We start from the raw sequence: 19,312 nt of genomic DNA, 5'->3' as shown, positions 1-19,312 counted from the left end.
TGTATATAAACAAAGTATTTCTTATACTGGTTTAATACACACTTGATTTTCTAAGAATATAAAGTGTATAATGTATATGAATACAGTATGATTAACCTTTGTAATCACAGAAAAGCTACACCTTTTGTTTTTTAGAACTTTACCAAGAATTCTTTATCACTTAAGGAAAACACCAATTATGGTATATAAGTTGCCAATGAATCACACCTTCATTAGTTCACTTGTAGCTACCACATTCAATGGTAATTCTATATAAAAATGTAAACAGCTATTTCATTTATATTCCATTTATATCTGAGTATGTATAATGTGCTTCAACAATTACAAATATCGAAATAAATTTTAAAAATATAAATCTGCACTTCTCTTTTTATGAATCCAGCATACACCCATACCAAACCCTGAGAAAGCACACAAAAAAAGAAAAAGGCAAAAATCCTTAAATACATTAGTAAAAGGAACACAGAAATACAGGCGCCAAAGAAGGGTTATTCTAGGACTAAAAGGATGGTTCAATATTGAGAAATCTAGTAACGTATTTCACCAATAGCAGTAAAGATCTTTAAAAGATGCAAAAATAATTTATTGTTTACCTTCCCAATATTTTCCTGATTTATATGGCTGTTTCATTAACATAAAAAATACATATACATATATCCACCGTATCAGGTCTGTAAGGATATTTGCTGCAGCAATGTTAAGTGTTTAAAAATCCATGCATCAGAGACACCTATGAAACAGAATACTAAATAGCCACACAGGGGGACTTCCCCTGTGGTCCAGTGGGTAAGACTCTGCGGTCCCAATGCAGCGTGCCCAGGTTTGATCCCTGATCAGGGAACGAGATTCCCCAGGCATGCCACAACTAAAGATCCCGCATGCTGCAACTAAGAAGTCCACATGCCACAACAAACATCCCATGTGCCGCAACTAAGACTGGCACAACCCAAATAAATAAATAAATAATAAAATAAATAATATCCTAAAAATAAATAAATAGCCACACAGCATCACTGAATACCTGTAGTATACAGAAAGTAAACTAGAGAAATAAACACTAAACTATTTACAGCACTTATTTCTAGATGTGTGGGATTTTACTAAAAAGCATATATGATTACTTTTATAATCTGAGGTGCAAAAAGTGAAAATCCTCATTTTGTCTTTATAGCCAAGTAATGAGGAGATGGGAGGAGTTTAAGCCTTGCGAAAGGCCATATAACATGGCAAATGAAATCAGGTAATACTAAGGAACAGAACTGTAGGTAAAAAATACACAAACAGGGGCTTCCCTGGTGGCGCAATGGTTGAGAGTCCACCTGCCAATGCAGGGGACACGGGTTCGTGCCCTGGTCCGGGAAGATCCCACATGCCACGGAGCGGCTGGGCCCGATCCCACATGCCACGGAGCGGCTGGGCCCGTGAGCCATGACCCCTGAGCCTGCGCGTCCAGAGCCTGTGCTCTGCAAGGGAGAGGCCACAGCAGTGAGAGGCCCGCGTACCGCAAAAAAAATAAAAATAAACAGGAAAACACTGACCAAAGTTAAAACAACAGTATCCACAGAAAGCACACACAAGGCACACAAAAATCACAATGGCTTAGTGTAAGGAGTACTATGAGGGTTACTGCTAAATCCAAGTGTACTCCTAAAATTTCTCCAATGAAATACCATCAAGAAATCCTACAGTTTCATGCTACTCTTACAGAGCTACTGCAATCTCTCTCCTATCAAACATTTGCCTCAATTTAAACATCTACTTCCAGAACAGATATGCTACACTATGCTGCCATCTACAGAACAGACTTAATACTAAAAATTCCCACTGAGAAGGTTTACGTTGTTGAAAGTGCCAAGATAAATGAAAGAGAAACTAAAAATAGCGATGTACTATATTGGGAAGTAGAAAAGAGAAATACGTGTTGGAATCAGAGAGATGATAAAGAATAAGTCATTAGACGATGTTTCAAGTTAAAAAAATAACAGTATGAGCATATTATTTAGCAAGATGGGAAAAACCACCAGAAGAATCTAAAATAAAACCAGTTAAGTTACTTGCCAGAAAAAAAAGGGACTGGAACTAGAGAAAGGAAAAGCACATCTGCTGTTTATTGTAAGATCTTCCTTACTATTTGAACATGTGATACTTGTGATAAGTTTTTTTTAATACTGTGAAAATCTTCTTCAAATGGATTAACTATGCTTAAGAATAAAGGAATCAGTTGTTTCTTTGTTTAAACTCAGAAGGACTTAAAAATCAAGTTTTTAAAAGGAAGAAATCAATTTGACAATTATAAAAGTTTACATAACACCAAAATTCCAAGTAAAAGAGACTCAGGCAATACAAACATTGCTCAGCCAAATCTTTCTTAAATGAGCACCTATCATTACAACGTACAGAAGGAGCTGACTACTATCTTGTTTACATACAGGAAGCTTACCTTATTTATTAGAAATGGCATTATAGAAGAGCCGGAATACTTTGCAAATTTCATTTAATTAACAAACATTTATCGAGAACCAACTATATATCAATACAAGGTATTCTGGATGAAGATTTTCCCAAAAATACAATATTCTATTTCCTACAAAAAATCATGGTCATCTAAGTAACCTTAGGTTGACTAAACTACAGCACCACAAGCCTGATTATCTACAGCCAGATAACACATAAGAGAAAACCTTAGGGTTACTGTACAAATTACAAGTCATAATCAAGACAGGTTTGGGCTCTATAGGGACAAGATTTGTAAATGCACTTCTTATACAAAATTACTCATTCAACAGAAACTCTTTCATTTAATGTCATTAAAAAAAGTCAATATGACTACCAGGTTGACACAGCAATAGTTTCACTGTTTGCAGTCTATACTACTATCGTACTATATGTCCCTCTATATTTTTAGAATATTTTGCTGGGAGTTTGTATCACTTTTGAAATTTTATAATTAAAATGACATTCAATCCTTTTCTTGCCTTTTGATAAAACTTCAAAATTAATACAAATTTAGAGTAAAACATAATTGCTTACATGAGAATATCTACTTGTATAGAAAAGAAATTTCTTGTGACTAAACCCTTGTTTAATTACTATTTTACTGGAAAATATTGATGAAATATTTTAAACTAAAATCCAAAATGTAAGTATCACACATTTAGTACAAGACAACATATAGCTTAGCATACAACTCTAAAATTGCCAGAAAGAAAAAATTAATCTCCTTTCTTATCCAATTTCATAATCAAAAAATTCTAAGTTATTTAAGAGACTATCAGTCTCCACAAAAAGTTTATTCTTTTTCCCATCCTGAAACAAGCTTTCATATCAAGATATGAAGTAATATTTGTAAAACAACAGAAATAAATAAACTGCTGTTTGGTACAGCTGAGCTATGAGCATAAGAAATCATGAACTGCTATACTATGACTGTACCTAAAATCTTTCAAATTACACATTTCAAACTGCATTGTGAGAAACAATACATTAGACATAGAACTTATTAGCGTTGAGATGATAATGCTAAAAAAGCAGTATTATAAAATTTAAGTTATAATTGTATTATAATATTATAAATTCTGTCACCCTAAATTTGTAACACGTCTGCAAATTAAAGAAAGTATCTATACAGAAAGGCTCACCTTCATCCACAGAAAACTGACAGCTCTTATCATTGAAGAAAAGAATTTTCTTCTTATCAGGACGGTTTACAAATAGTATCTGGTCCCCTAAAGCCTTAAAGATAAAGAAAAAATTTTCAGTTAACTCCAAATTACATCACCCAAGACAAAAACATTTTTTTTTTTAAAAAACAACAAAGGACTCCCACTTCCTTTAACCCTCAGTACACCATTAGGGTCCACTAGACCAAATTTTAATTCTTGAGTTTCTTTCTTGAGCAGTTCTATTTTTAAGAATTGATATTTTGAGACTTTTATTCTTAGAGATCATCCAAAGTACATAAAGAAAAAAATTGTTTTAAATAGAAAATTCAATCTATGTTGCAATTACAATTTGGGTCTACTGGACCCTTTCATTAATCTGTGAGAAAAACTGTGGAAACTCATTGTTCTTACTTTTCCTTTACCTTGAAATATTTTGTTATTCATCATTATCCATCTATCATTTCCAATTATGCTTTGAAAAGCTAGAATAGTAAGAAAATGGAAGAATGATTAAATCACCTAAAAATGTGTGTGCAACTATGAGATAAATAGCCATCCTTCAGTTTTCTTCCTGCACTGCCCAAAATACTGCATCATCTTTAAAGAAAATATAAAGACTTGAGTAGTCTTTACTATCTTTTAGCTTTCACTGAGCACAGTTGACAATTAAAAATTTTTCATTTTCTACTACTCTAGCAATGACAAGAAAATTGATATAAGATATTTCATTATTATTAATTAATGAGAACAAGAATGCAGAAAGCCTGATAGCAGTAATCTGGACTATAATGATGATGGTAAAATTCATCACAGAAATAAAGTCTCAATCTATGAGCCTTTAGATAACAATAATCTCAGCCTTAGGCATCAGTGTGTGAACTACATGGACTTAACAGATATATAAAGAACATTCCATCCAAAAGCAATAGAATACACATTATTCTCAAGTACACACTTGACATTCTCCAGGATAGTTAATATGTTAAGCCACAAAACGAGCCTTAACAAATCACATCAAGCACCTTTTCTGACCACAATGGTACATAAAACTAAAAATCAATTACAAGATGGAAAATTCACAAATATGCAGAGATTAAGCAATATGCAGAAATTAAGCAATATGCTGCTAATCACTGGGTCAAAGAAGAAATTTAAACATACCTTGAAAAAAATGAAAATGGAAATACAACATACCAAAACTTATGAGAGGTTAAAAAAAAAAAGCAATTCTAAGAGAAAGTTCATAGGTATAAATGCCTACATCGAAAAACAAGAACAATATCGGATAACCTAAATTTACACCTCAAAGAACTAGAAAAAGAACAAATGAAGCATGAAGTTAGTAGAAGGAAGGAACTAACAAAGATTAGAGTAGAAATAAAGTTAAATAGAGACTAAAAAGACAACAGAAAAAAGTAATGAAACTATGAGCGGGTTCTTTGAAAAGATAAACAAAATTGACAAACCTTTAGCTCAACTATCCAAGAAAAAAGGACAGAAAACTCAATTAAATCAGAAATGAAATGAAAGGCATTACAAATAATACCACAGAATACAAAGAATAAGAGACTACTATGAACGTACACCAACAAAATTGGACAACCTAGAGGAAATGGATGAATTTCTAGAAACATATAAGCTATCAAGACTGAATCATGAAGAAATAGGAATTCTGAACAGATCAGTTACTAATAAAGAAATTGAATAAGTAATCAAAAATCTCCCAACAAACAAAAGTCCAGGACCAGATAACTTCACTAGTGAACTCTACTGAACAAAGAAGAATATCAATCCTTCTCAAACTCGTCCAAAAAACTGAAGCAGTTCATCAAACTCATTTTTCGAGGCCAGCATTACCCTGATACCAAAACCAGATAAAGTATGCTACAAGAAAAGAAAATTACAGGCCAATATCCCTAATGAACATAGATGCAAAAAATCCTCAACCAAATAGTCAACACACCAAATTTAACAATACATTGAAAGAATCACACACCACAATCAAGTGGGATTTATTCCAGGCATGCAAGGATGGTTCAATATCTGCAAATCAATCAATGTGATACAGCACATTAACAAAATGAAAGATAAAAATCATATGATCATTTCAGTAAATGCAGAAAAAGCATTTGGCAAAACTCAACATCCACTTATGATAACTCTCCACAATGTGGATACCAAGGTAACATACCTCAACATAATAAAGGTATGAGTCTTGGTGAGGATATGGAGAAAAGGGAACCTTACTGCACTGTTGGTGTGAATGTAAACTGATGTAGGCACCTTGGAAAACAGTATGGAGGTTCCTCAAAAAATTAAAAATAAAACTACCATATGATTCAGCAATACCACTTCTGGGTATTTTTATCCAAAGAAAATGAAAACACTAACTTAAAAAGATATATGCACCACCTTGTTCAGTGCAGCATTATTTACAGTAGCCAAGATATGGAAACAACCTAAGTGCCCAATGATGTATGAATGGATAAGGAAAATGTGTTATATATAAACAATGGAATATTACGCAGCCATAAAAAAAGAATGAAATCTTGCCATTTGCGACAACATGGATGGACCTTGAGGGCATTATGCTAAGTCAAGTAGGTCAGACTGAGAAAGACAAATACTGTATGATCTCACTTATATGTGAAATCTTAAATAAATAAATAAATAAATATATATATATATATATATATATATATATATATATATATATATATATGCTCACAGATACAGAGAACAGATTGATGGTCCCAAGAGGCAGTGAGTGGGTCAAGGGGTGGGCAAAATGCAAGAAAGGGGTCAAAAGGTACAAACTTCCAGTTGTAAAATAAGTCATAGAGATGCACTATACATTATGATGACTATAGTTAATAATACTGTATTGCATATTTGAAAGTTGCTGAGAGATCTTAAAAGTTCTTATCACAAAATAATTTTTTGATAACTATGTATGTGACGCATTTAACCAGACTTACTATGATCATTTTTTACAATTAAAAAGAATTTTTAATTAAAAAAACCCTTAGTTCATTCAATACACCATCTTAAAATTAAACCATATCACAAACACAGAGTTATTAAAATTATTCTGGAAGTTAATTTAATTATTAGAAAACCCCCAAAAAACAACTACTGAGAGATGAATAATCTGGAACAGCCACTGGTTTTTCTCATTGTCTATATGGTCAACAAAATGACAGTAAAAGTTATCTTCTATCTCCACCAAGAACTGAAGAAAAGGAAACAACACAGAAGGGATTTAACTTAATTAGGCCAAATTTCTCCCTTGAGAAATTACTTAGAACATATCTTCACATATTTAAAATGTGAGGATTTTTAAAAACTTGGGGCTTCGAACAATTTAGAAATAATACTGCTTGCAAATGACAGACTGTGTGCTTTTCATGACCCCTTTTCAGCTCTACTCCTTAAGGAAGAGAGCCATTAAAAACAGGGTAACAGGGACTTCCCTGGTTAAGAATCTACTTGCCAACGCAGGGCACACAGGTTCGATCCCTGGTCCGGGAAGATTCCACATTCTGCGGAGCAACTAAGCCCGTGTGCCACAGCTACTGAGGCTGTGTTCTAGAGCCCACAAGCCACAACTACTGAGCCCACATGCCACAACTACTGAAGCCTGCACACCTAGAGCCCATGCTCTGCAACAAGAGAAGCCACCACAATGAGAAGCCCACACACTGCAACCAAGAGTAGCCCCCACTCGCCGCAACCAGAGAAAGCCCACGTGCAGAAATGAAGACCCAACGCAGCCAAAAAAAAAAAAAAGAAAAAGAAAAAAAGTGGAAGCCAAATGTTAAAAAAAAAAAAATAGGGTGACAATGTGACTTTACATCACAAAATTATTTAAAATAGAAAAAGCAATTATCAGTTTACGTTACTATTCTACTTTAGAATGTAATATAAAGCCTACCAAAGAGTAACAATACTAGCCTGTATCAAAATGGGAAAAAGAATAGAGCAGGAAATGTACCTAGCACTCCCAACTGTTAAGTTAGGATTCAGTAGTTCTACCTTTCAACATGCTATAAATAGTGCACAATTTATCAACTTTGGTCACATATTATTTGCAACATTTGTGCAGGTTAAGTTTAGACACTTAAGTGAAAATCTTAAAAACAGTTCTTCATCTGGTAATGGCCAAGTAGCTCCTAAGGGATCAGCCCACCGGAAGAAAACTACTATACTAATCTCTGGACAAGACATTTTAAAAAGAATAGAGCTAAAAGAACAAAACAGATGTGTCGTATGCCATCCACCACAGAGAATACAAAGTTTGAAGTTTGACTCTAGTCAAGACAAATGCCCACTTAAAAACAAAATAAACAAACAAAAACACTCCTTGGAGGAATATAACAGAATCCTGAGCCATATAATTCAGTGTTCAAGACTCAACAGAAATTAGGTATATGAAGAAAGAAAACATGACCCGTACTCAAGAGACGAAGTCTCAGAGCAGACCATCCCCAAGATGACCCAGCTCTTGAAATTAGGAGAATTTTAAAGCAGCTACAAGAAATTACACGCAGGATGTAATGTAAAATATGCTTGTAATGAATGGAAAAAAAACAAAATCTCAGAAAAGAAACAGAAACCTAAGAAAGAATGAAAAGAAAAGTCTAGATGGAACTTCCCTGGTGGTCCAGTGGTTAAGACTCCACGCTCAATCCCTGGTCAGGGAACTAGATCCCACATGCCACAAATAAGACCCTGGTGCAGCCAAATAAATATTAAAAAAAAAAAACCAAAAAAAACAAAAAACCTCTCTTGAGGGGATTGTTAAAAAAAAAAGAAAGGTCTAGAACTGAAAATACAATCTATAAAGAATTAACCAATTGGGCTTAATAACAAATTGGAGGTTAAAAAAAAGTCAGTACAATTAACAACAGATCAATACAACAACAAAGTCCAAAAGCACGCGTGCGTGCGCGCGCGCACACACACACACACAGTCTAAGGGACTTGTGGGACAATACCAAAAAAGCTAACGTGTGTAACTGAATTACCAAGAAGTAGAGAAAGAAGCATGTTTTCTCCACAGGTAGCAAAAAGAATGAACCTGCTTACAGGTTAACATCAATCGCTAGCAATGTTGAATAACAGAGACTCGCAGCCTTCCCAAGAGAGTTGAAAATTTAAACAGGAAATGTAGACTCTATCACTTTTACTAATAGCCCCTTTAGGAATTCGAAACAACCAAATTATAAATGTTCTTGTGTTTTAATGCCTCTGATTCCCTCAGGTTAGCTATATGCACAAGCGTTGTTGAAGGAGTTCTTAAATACAAACATAACAACTTATAAGAAAAAGACTGTCTTTGAGGAAATCTTTCCAGAAATATTTTGAAGAATCAATCATACACAACAACACAAAAGAGAGCTGTCAAAAGTTCCACAAAAATGGTTATGCTCTGTCCTGCTCTCCAGCACAAAACACAAATTTCAAATCTCTAACTGGCTCGTAACAACCCCAAGTATATATGATGGAGGAGGTTTTTTTTTTTTTTTTTTTTTTTTGTGGTACACGGGCCTCTCACTGTTGTGGCCTCTTCCGCCACGGAGCACAGGCTCCGGACGCGCAGGCCCAGTGGCCATGGCCCACAGGACCAGCCGCTCCGCGGCATGTGGGATCCTCCCGGACCGGGGCACGAACCCACGTCCCCTGCATCGGCAGGCGGACTCCCAACCACTGCGCCACCAGGGAAGCCCGGAGGAGGTTTTAAAAATAACTTTTTTTTAAGTCATGATATTTTTTAAAACCAAAAGATATTATTAATTCAAATTATATTAAGGCATAGAAAGAAAAGAGAGGTTACCTTGACAGCTTTCTGGGAATTGGGCAGTCCTTCCTCAATGTCTTCTAAAAGAATTCCTCCTAAGCCTCGCTGGTCATGCTTATCTAAAAGCCGAAGTAGGGCCTTCTTATCTTTCAAGTTGTACTTGGGCTTGAAGGCATACTTTCCATCTATTACTTCAATTTTGGGATTATTGACTAATGCCTGTAACAGTGACACAATTTGGACATATTAACAAAAGGAAATACCATATATACATTATTTAATTCTACCAATTATTAAAAAAAACACAATACTCGTATTACAGTGGCAAACTAAAAGTATCCTGTGGATATCAAAAGATCTAAAACACCGGACATCCAGGATCCAAAACAACAGGTAGAAACCCGCATGGTGCTCATTTTTTATAAAAGAAACTGTTTATTATTTATATAGATTCTTTGGATGAGAAAGAAACAACTTTATTACAACTGCTTTGAAGAACGCTGTACCCATATTCTTTCGGAAGACAAAAGAGGTAAGGATCAATAAAACACATATTAACATCACTAGACAAAGTGAAATGGGTACTGCCTACCCCACCCTCAAAGTATAGTTTATCACATATTGGGATTATAATGTGAGAAACATTACAGTGGGATGAAAATACCAATATTCAGTCTTCTCCACATGGTATCAAATGGCACTAGCAGCTGTGGAAGGAACTGAAAAGGACCAGACTAGTGCGCATAAGAAATTTACCTATAACATTGTCAGCTGAGATTGAAACTGAGTAGGAATGCAGAAATTACTGAATATAATTATGTTTCTAGTCAGTCCTGTTGTATAGCTAGTATCAGAAGGAAAGCCCTTCAAGAAAGAGCAACCCTATTAATTTTCTTCTACAGCTGCCAGCCTGATCCTGAAAGGATAAAAAGAAGAAACAGAAAGAAGGAAGGAAGGAGAATAGAATAGTAATTAAAATAAACTTTACCTAATGTGGGTAGTCCATGAAATTTCAAGATTAGGTAAAGCATCAAAATTTAAATGTGGACCTACGTAGATATACTGACTTAGATGTTGTCTTACTGCTTGTCTGGGAGACGCTTTGTTTAAGACAATTTGTGGAAAGTATTTTAAGAGAAAAATTGTTGTTAAGGAGAATAGTGCCTTCTAACTACATAGCATATACTTAGGTTTTCTAGTAGTAAGTGAAAGGAGAAGGAGCTAGGAAAAATAAGTTTGAAATTCGCTGAAGGAGACTGAACTTGGATAAGCTGGGAAGTTTTCGAGCCTTTGTCGATATAGGAAAAAAAGACTTTGATTTAGAAATTCCTACGTCAAAAATTACCCTAATAATGCTGTTTCTGTGTGTCATATCTGATGTCATATCTCTGTGGAACCATATTGGTGGATATACTCTTGTTGAAAAGTTGAAACAATAATTTTGAGAGGACATTCAACATAGGACAATACAAGGCTTTAGGGAAGAAGGCGGAAGAGTAAGACGCGGAGATCACCTTCCTCCCCACAGATACACCAGAAATACATCTACACGTGGAACAACTCCTACAGAACACCTACTGAAGGCTGGCAGAAGACCTCAGACCTCCCAAAAGGCAAGAAACTCCCCACATACCTGGGTAGGGCAAAAGAAAAAAGAATAAACAGAGACAAAAGAATAGGGACGGCACCTGCACCAGTGGGAGGGAGCTGTGAAGGAGGAAAAGTGTCCACACACTAGGAAGCCCCTTCGCGGGCGGCGACTGCGGGAGGCGGAGGGGGGAGCTTCGAAGCCGCGGAGGAGTGCACAGCAACGGGTGCGGAGGGCAAAGCGGGGAGATTCCCGCGCAGAGGATCGGTGCCGACCGGCACTCACCAGCCCGAGAGGCTTGTCTGCTCACCCGCCGGGGCGGGCGGGGCTGCGAGCTGAGGCTCTGAGGCTCGGGTTTCGGTTTCGGACGGAGCGCAGGCAGAGGACTGGGGTTGGCGGCTTGAACATAGCCTGAAGGGGTTAGTGCACCACAGCTAGCCGGGAGGGAGTCCGGGGAAAAGTCTGCACCTGCCGAAGAGGCAGGAGACTTTTCCTTCCCTCTTTGTTTCCTGGGGCGTGAGGAGAGGGGTTTAAGAACGCTGCTTAAAGGAACTCCAGAGACGGGCGCGAGCCGCGGCTAAAAGCGCGAACCCCAGAGACGGGCGCGAGCCGCGGCTGAAAGCGCGGACCCCAGAGACGGGCGCAAGCCGCGGCTGAAAGCGCGGAATCCAGAGACGGGCGCGAGCCGCGGCTAAAAGCGCGGACCCCAGAGGCGGGCGGGAGATGTTAAGGCTGCTGCTGCCGCCACCAAGGGGCCTGTGTGCGAGCACAGGTCACTCTCCACACCCCTCTTCCGCGGAGCCTGTGCAGCCCGCCACTGCCAGGTTCCCGGGATCCAGGGACAACTTCCCCGGGAGAACGCACAGCGCGCCTCAGGCTGGTGCAAAGTCACGCCGGCCTTTGCCACCGAAGGCCCGCCCCGCACTCCGTGCCCCTCCCTCCGCGCCGGCCTGAGTGCGCCAGAGCCCCCGAATCAGCGGCTCTTTTAACCCCATCCTGTCTGAGCAAAAAACAGACGCCCTCCAGCGACCTACACGCAGAGGCGGGGCCAAATCCAAAGCTGAGCCCTGGGAGCTGTGAGAACAAAGAAGAGAAAGGGAAATCTCTCCCAGCAGCCTCAGAAGCAGCGGATTAAAGCTCCACAATCAACTTGATATACCCTGCATCTGTGGAATACCTGAATAGACAACCAATCATCCCAAATTAAGGAAGTGGACTTTAGGAGCAAGATCTATGATTTTTTCCCTTTTCCTCTTTTTTTGAATGTGTATGTGTATGCTTCTGTGTGAGATCTTGTCTGTATAGTCTTGCTTCCACCATTTGTCCTAGGGTTCTATCCGTCCATGTTTGTTTTTTTTTTTAATTTTTTTTCTCTTAATAATTAATTTTAATAACGTTATTATATTTACCTTCGTTCTTTCTTTCTTTCTTTCTTTCCTTCCTTCCTTCCTTCCCTCCTTTAGACAACGAATCATCCCAAATTGAGGAGGTGGTCTCTGACAGCAAGATTTATGATTTTTCCCCATTTACCTCTTTTAGTGAGGGTGGATGTGTATGCTTCTGTGTAAGATTTTGTCAGTATAGCTTTGCTTCCAACATTTGTCCTAAGGTTCTATCCGTCCCTTTTTTTCCTTCTAAATAAGAATTTTTTAACTCAATAACTTTATTATACTTTATTTTATTCTTACTGTATCTTCTTTCTTTCTGTCTTTTTTCCTTCTTTCCCTCCTTCCTTCCTTCCTTCCTCCCTCCCTCCTTTCTTTCCTTCTTGCCTTCTTTCCTTCTTTGCTTCTTTCTTTCTTTCTTCCTTCCTTCCTACCCTCCTTTCCTTCTTTCTTTCCTCATACTTCTACTAATTCCCTCTACTTTTTCTCCCTTTTATCCTGAGCCGTGTGGATGAAAAGCTCTTGGTGCTCCAGCCAGGAGGCAGGGCTCTGCCTCTGAGGTAGGAGAGCCAACTTCAGGACACTGGTCAACAAGAGACCTCCCAGCTCCACATAATATCAAACGGCGAAAATCTCCCAGAGACCTCCATCTTAACACCAGCACCCAGCTTCACTCAACGACCAGCAAGCCACAGTGCTGGAAAACCTATGCCAAACAACTAGCAAAATAGGAACACAACCCCACCCATTAGCAGAGAGGCTGCCTAAAATCATAATAAGGCCACAGACACCCCAAAACACACCACCAGACGTGAACCTGCCCACTAGAGAGACAAGATCCAGCCTCATCCACCACAACACTGGCACTAGTCCCCTCCACCAGGAAGCCTACAAAACCCACTGAACCAACCTTAGCCACTGGAGACAGACATCAAAAACAGGAGGAACTACGAACCTGCAGCCTGCAAAAAGGAGACCCCAAACACAGTAAGATAAGCAAAATGAGAAGACAGAAAAACACACAGCAGATAAAGGAGCAAGATAAAAATGCACCAGACCTAACAAATGAAGAGGAAATAGGCAGTCTACCTGAAAAAGAATTCAGAATAACGATAGTAAGGTTGATCTGAAATCTTGGAGATAGAATGGACAATAGAATGGACAAAATGCAAGAATCAGTTAACAAGGACCTAGAAGAACTAAAGATGAAACAAGCAACGATGAACAACACAATAAATGAAATTAAAAGTACTCTAGATGGGATCAATAGCAGAATAACTGAGGCAGAAGAACGGATAAGTGACCTGGAAGATAAAATAGTGGAAATAACTACTGCAGAGCAGAATAAAGAAAAAGGAATGAAAAGAACTGAGGACAGTCTCAGAGACCTCTGGGACAACATTAAACGCACCAACATTCGAATTATAGGGGTTCCAGAAGAAGAGAAAAAGAAAGGGACTGAGAAAATATTTGAAGAGATTATAGTTGAAAACTTCCCTAATATGGGAAAGGAAATAGTTAATCAAGTCCAGGAAGTACAGAGAGTCCCATACAGGATAAATACAAGGAGAAATACGCCAAGACACATATTAATCAAACTGTCAAAAATTAAATACAAAGAAAGCATATTAAAAGCAGCAAGGGAAAAACAACAAATAACACATAAGGGAATCCCCATAAGGTTAACAGCTGATCTCTCAGCAGAAACCCTACAAGCCAGAAGGGAGTGGCAGGACATACTGAAAGTGATGAAGGAGAAAAACCTGCAGCCAAGACTACTCTACCCAGCAAGGATCTATTCAGATTTGATGGAGAAATTAAAACCTTTACAGACAAGCAAAAGCTGAGAGAGTTCAGCACCACCAAACCAGCTTTACAACAAATGCTAAAGGATCTTCTCTAGGCAAGAAACACAAGAGAAGGAAAAGACCTATAATAACGAACCCAAAACAATTTAGAAAATGGGAATAGGAACATACATATCGATAATTACCTTAAATGTAAATGGACTAAATGCTCCCACCAAAAGACACAGATTAGCTGAATGGATACAAAAACAAGACCCTTATATATGCTGTCTACAAGAGACCCACTTCAGACCTAGAGACACATACAGACTGAAAGTAAGGGGATGGAAAAAGATATTCCATGCAAATGGAAACCAAAAGAAAGCTGGAGTAGCAATTCTCATATCAGACAAAATAGACTTTAAAATAAGGACTATTAAAAGAGACAAAGAAGGACACTACATAATGATCAAGGGATCGATCCAAGAAGAAGATATAACAATTGTAAATATTTTTGCACCCAACATAGGAGCACCTCAATACATAAGGCAAATACTAACAGCCATAAAAGGGGAAATCGACAGTAACACATTCATAGTAGGGGACTTAAACACCCCACTTTCACCCATGGACAGATCATCCAAAATGAAAATAAATAAGGAAACACAAGCTTTAAATGATACATTAAACAAGATGGACTTAATTGATATTTATAGGACACTCCATCCAAAAACAACAGAATACACATTTTTCTCAAGTGCTCATGGAACATTCTCCAGGATAGATCATATCTTAGGTCACAAATCAAGCCTTGGTAAATTTAAGAAAATTGAAATTGTATCAAGTATCTTTTCTGACCACAAGGCCATGAGACTAGATATCAATTACAGGAAAAGATCTGTAAAAAATACAAACACATGGAGGCTAAACAATACACTACTTAATAATGAAGTGATCACTGAAGAATTCAAAGAGGAAATCAAAAAATACCTAGAAACAAATGACAATGGAGACACAACGACCCAAAACCTGTGGGATGCAGCAAAAGCAGTTCTAAGGGGGAAGTTTATAGCAATACAAGCCCACCTTAAGAAGCAGGAAACATCTCGAATAAACAACCTAACCTTGCACCTCAAGCAATTAGAGAAAGAAGAACAAAAAAACCCCAAAGCTAGCAGAAGGAAAGAAATCATAAAAATCAGATCAGAAATAAATGAAAAAGAAATGAAGGAAACAATAGCAAAGATCAATAAAACTAAAAGCTGGTTCTTTGAGAAGATAAACAAAATAGATAAACCACTAGCCAGACTCATCAAGAAAAAAAGGGAGAAGACTCAAATCAATAGAATTAAAAATGAAAAAGGAGAGGTAACAACTGACACTGCAGAAATAAAAGAGATCATGAGAGATTACTACAAGCAACTCTATGCCAATAAAATGGACAATCTGGAAGAAATGGACAAATTCTTAGAAATGCACAACCTGCCAAGACTGAATCAGGAAGAAATAGAAAATATGAACAGACCAATCACAAGCACTGAAATTGAAACTGTGATTAAAAATCTTCCAACAAAGAAAAGCCCAGGACCAGATGGCTTCACAGGCGAATTCTATCAAACATTTAGAGAAGAGCTAACACCTATCCTTCTCAAACTCTTCCAAAATATAGCAGAGGGAGGAACACTCCCAAACTCCTTCTATGAGGCCACCATCACCTTGATACCTAAACCAGACAAGGATGTCACAAAGAAAGAAAACTACAGGCCAATATCACTGATGAACATAGATGCAAAAATCCTCAACAAAATACTAGCAAACAGAATCCAACAGCACATTAAAAGGATCATACACCATGATCAATTGGGGTTTATTCCAGGAATGCAAGGATTCTTCAATATACGCAAATCTATCAATGTGATAAACCATATTAACAAATTGAAGGAGAAAAACCATATGATCATCTCAATAGATGCAGAGAAAGCTTTTGACAAAATTCAACACCCATTTATGATAAAAACCCTGCAGAAAGTAGGCATAGAGGGAACTTTCCTCAACATAATAAAGGCCATATATGACAAGCCCACAGCAAACATCATCCTCAATGGTGAAAAACTGAAAGCATTTCCACTAAGATCAGGAACAAGACAAGGTTGCCCATTCTCACCACTCTTATTCAACATAGTTTTGGAAGTTTTAGCCACAGCAGTCAGAGAAGAAAAGGAAATAAAAGGAATCCAAATCGGAAAAGAAGAAGTAAAGCTGTCACTGTTTGCAGATGACATGATCCTAATACATAGAGAACCCTAAAGATGCTACCAGAAAACTACTAGAGCTAATCAATGAATTTGGTAAAGTGGCAGGATACAAAATTAATGCACAGAAATCTCTGGCATTCCTATATACTAATGATGAAAAATCTGAAAGTGAAATCAAGAAAACACTCCCATTTACCATTGCAACAAAAAGAATAAAATATCTAGGAATAAACCTACCTAAGGAGACAAAAGACCTGTATGCAGAAAATTATAAGACACTGATGAAAGAAATTAAAGATGATACAAATAGATGGAGAGATATACCATGTTCTTGGATTGGAAGAATCAACATTGTGAAAATGACTCTACTACCCAAAGCAATCTATAGATTCAATGCAATCCCTATCAAACTACCACTGGCATTTTTCACAGAACTAGAACAAAATATTTTGCAATTTGTATGGAAACACAAAAGACCCCGAATAGCCAAAGCAATCTTGAGAACGAAAGAAGGAACTGGAAGAATCAGGCTCCCTGACTTCAGACTATACTAGAAAGCTACAGTTATCAAGACGGTATGGTACTGGCACAAAAACAGAAAGATAGATCAATGGAACAGGATAGAAAGCCCAGAGATAAACCCACGCACATATGGACACCTTATCTTTGATAAAGGTGGCAGTAATGTACAGTGGAGAAAGGACAGCCTCTTCAATAAGTGGTGCTGGGAAAACTGGACAGGTACATGTAAAAGTATGAGATTAGATCACTCCCTAACACCATACAGAAAAATAAGCTCAAAATGGATTAAAGACCTAAATGTAAGGCCAGAAACTATCAAACTCTTAGAGGAAAACATAGGCAGAACACTCTATGACATAAATCACAGCAAGATCCTTTCTGACCCACCTCCTAGAGTAATGGAAATAAAAACAAAAATAAACAAATGGGACCTAATGAAACTTCAAAGCTTTTGCACAGCAAAGGAAACCATAAACAAGACCAAAAGACAACCCTCAGAATGGGAGAAAATATTTGCAAATGAAGCAACCGACAAAGGATTAATCTCCAAAATTTACAAACAGCTCATGCAGCTCAATAACAAGAAAACAAACAACCCAATCCAAAAATGGGCAGAAGACCTAAATAGACATTTCTCCAAAGAAGATATACAGACTACCAACAAACACATGAAAGAATGCTCAACATCACTAATCATTAGAGAAATGCAAATCAAAACTACAATGAGATATCATCTCACACCAGTCAGAATGGCCATCATCAAAAAATCTAGAAACAATAAATGCTGGCGAGGGTGTGGAGAAAAGGGAACACTCTTGCACTGCTGGTGGGAATGTGAATTGGTTCAGCCACTATGGAGAACAGTATGGAGGTTCCTTAAAAAACTACAAATAGAACTACCATATGACCCAGCAATCCCACTACTGGGCATATACCGAGAAAACCAAAATTCAAAAAGAGTCATGTACCAAAATGTTCATTGCAGCTCTATTTACAATAGCCCGGAGATGGAAACAACCTAAGTGCCCATCATCGGATGAATGGATAAAGAAGATGTAGCACATATATACAATGGAATATTACTCAGCCATAAAAAGAAACGAAACTGAGCTATTTGTAATGAGGTGGATAGACCTAGAGTCTGTCATACAGAGTGAAGTAAGTCAGAAAGAAAAAGACAAATACCGTATGCTAACACATATATATGGAATTTAAGAAAAAAAAATGTCATGAAGAACCTAGGGGTAAAGCAGGAATAAAGACGCAGACCTCCTAGAGAACGGACTTGAGGTTATGGGGAGGGGGAAGGGTGAGCTGTGACAGGGCGAGAGAGAGTCATGGGCATATACACACTAACAAACGTAGTAAGGTAGATAGCTAGTGGGAAGCAGCCGCATGGTACAGGGATATTGGCTCGGTGCTTTGTGACAGCCTGGAGGGGTGGGATAGGGAGGGTGGGAGGTAGGGAGACGCAAGAGGGAAGACATATGGGAACATACGTTTATGTATGACTGATTCACTTTGTTATAAAGCAGAAACTAACACACCATTGTAAAGCAATTATACCCCAATAAAGATGTTAAAAAAAAATTTAAAAAAAAATTTAAATGTGGATTACCACTATTTGTGTATCACTAATATAATGAGCTACAACGATACTAACTGGTTCATTTTACATTAGTAAAATCAAGAACAATATTTGCTCAATAAAATAAATTAAATTCTATTTTAGGAAGTTTACATTTGGTCTTTAGAATCAGCACTGGTCCTAGAAAGTTGTCTTATTAAATTGTCATTTCATACTTAAACAGAAAAGAGACAAATATCTCAACTTTTAAAGTGCTACTCATTTCCAAATTAGCGTGGTCACTGATGGTTGGGGATTCCTTTTCTTCCAATGTTGTGTGGAACATATTACAATGTTCATGATTATTTTTCCAAGTAATTTGCTAGAGGCAGTAACATCACTATCAAATCATAATAGCAGCAGCGGTATAACAAGTATCTTGCTTAACAAAATATCTTGCTTTCCCTATAATACCTCATGCTTTAAATGTCCTAAAATATAGAAACAATACAACCTGCCAACATGTACACTTTAAATTTAGCAATTCAAAATAACCATCAATTATTCTGTAACAAGTTAAAAACTAGTACAATGACTGACTTCTTTATAACCTTTATGCTAAAGTCTTTGACATTTTTAAATAGGTACATAAGGTTATATGAAAATAAGTCAATCTCAAAGTGTGTATGTTTAAAGAACAAAAACCCTATACCAATTCTTTTAAGAAAAAGCAAAAATTATCATAT

General features: G+C 37.3%; 1 protein-coding gene across 1 annotated transcript in view; it reads right to left on the bottom strand.

Moving 5' to 3' along the window:
* GTF2E2 (general transcription factor IIE subunit 2) overlaps positions 1-19,312 on the bottom strand; it is an 82,114-nt gene that overhangs the window by 34,782 nt on the left and 28,020 nt on the right. Inside the window, exons 5-6 of the mRNA XM_079909026.1 lie at positions 9,499-9,681; positions 3,639-3,732 (exon numbers count right to left, since the gene is read on the bottom strand). Of these exons, the coding sequence (XP_079765152.1) occupies positions 3,639-3,732; positions 9,499-9,681 (277 nt within the window). The remainder of the gene's footprint in view (positions 1-3,638; positions 3,733-9,498; positions 9,682-19,312) is intronic.

Source organism: Stenella coeruleoalba (assembly GCF_951394435.1).
Source record: "Stenella coeruleoalba genome assembly, chromosome: 21".
NCBI lineage: Eukaryota > Metazoa > Chordata > Mammalia > Artiodactyla > Delphinidae > Stenella > Stenella coeruleoalba.
The sequence above is the reverse complement of the archived record's forward strand: the minus strand, read 5'-3'. Positions and strand labels throughout refer to the sequence as shown.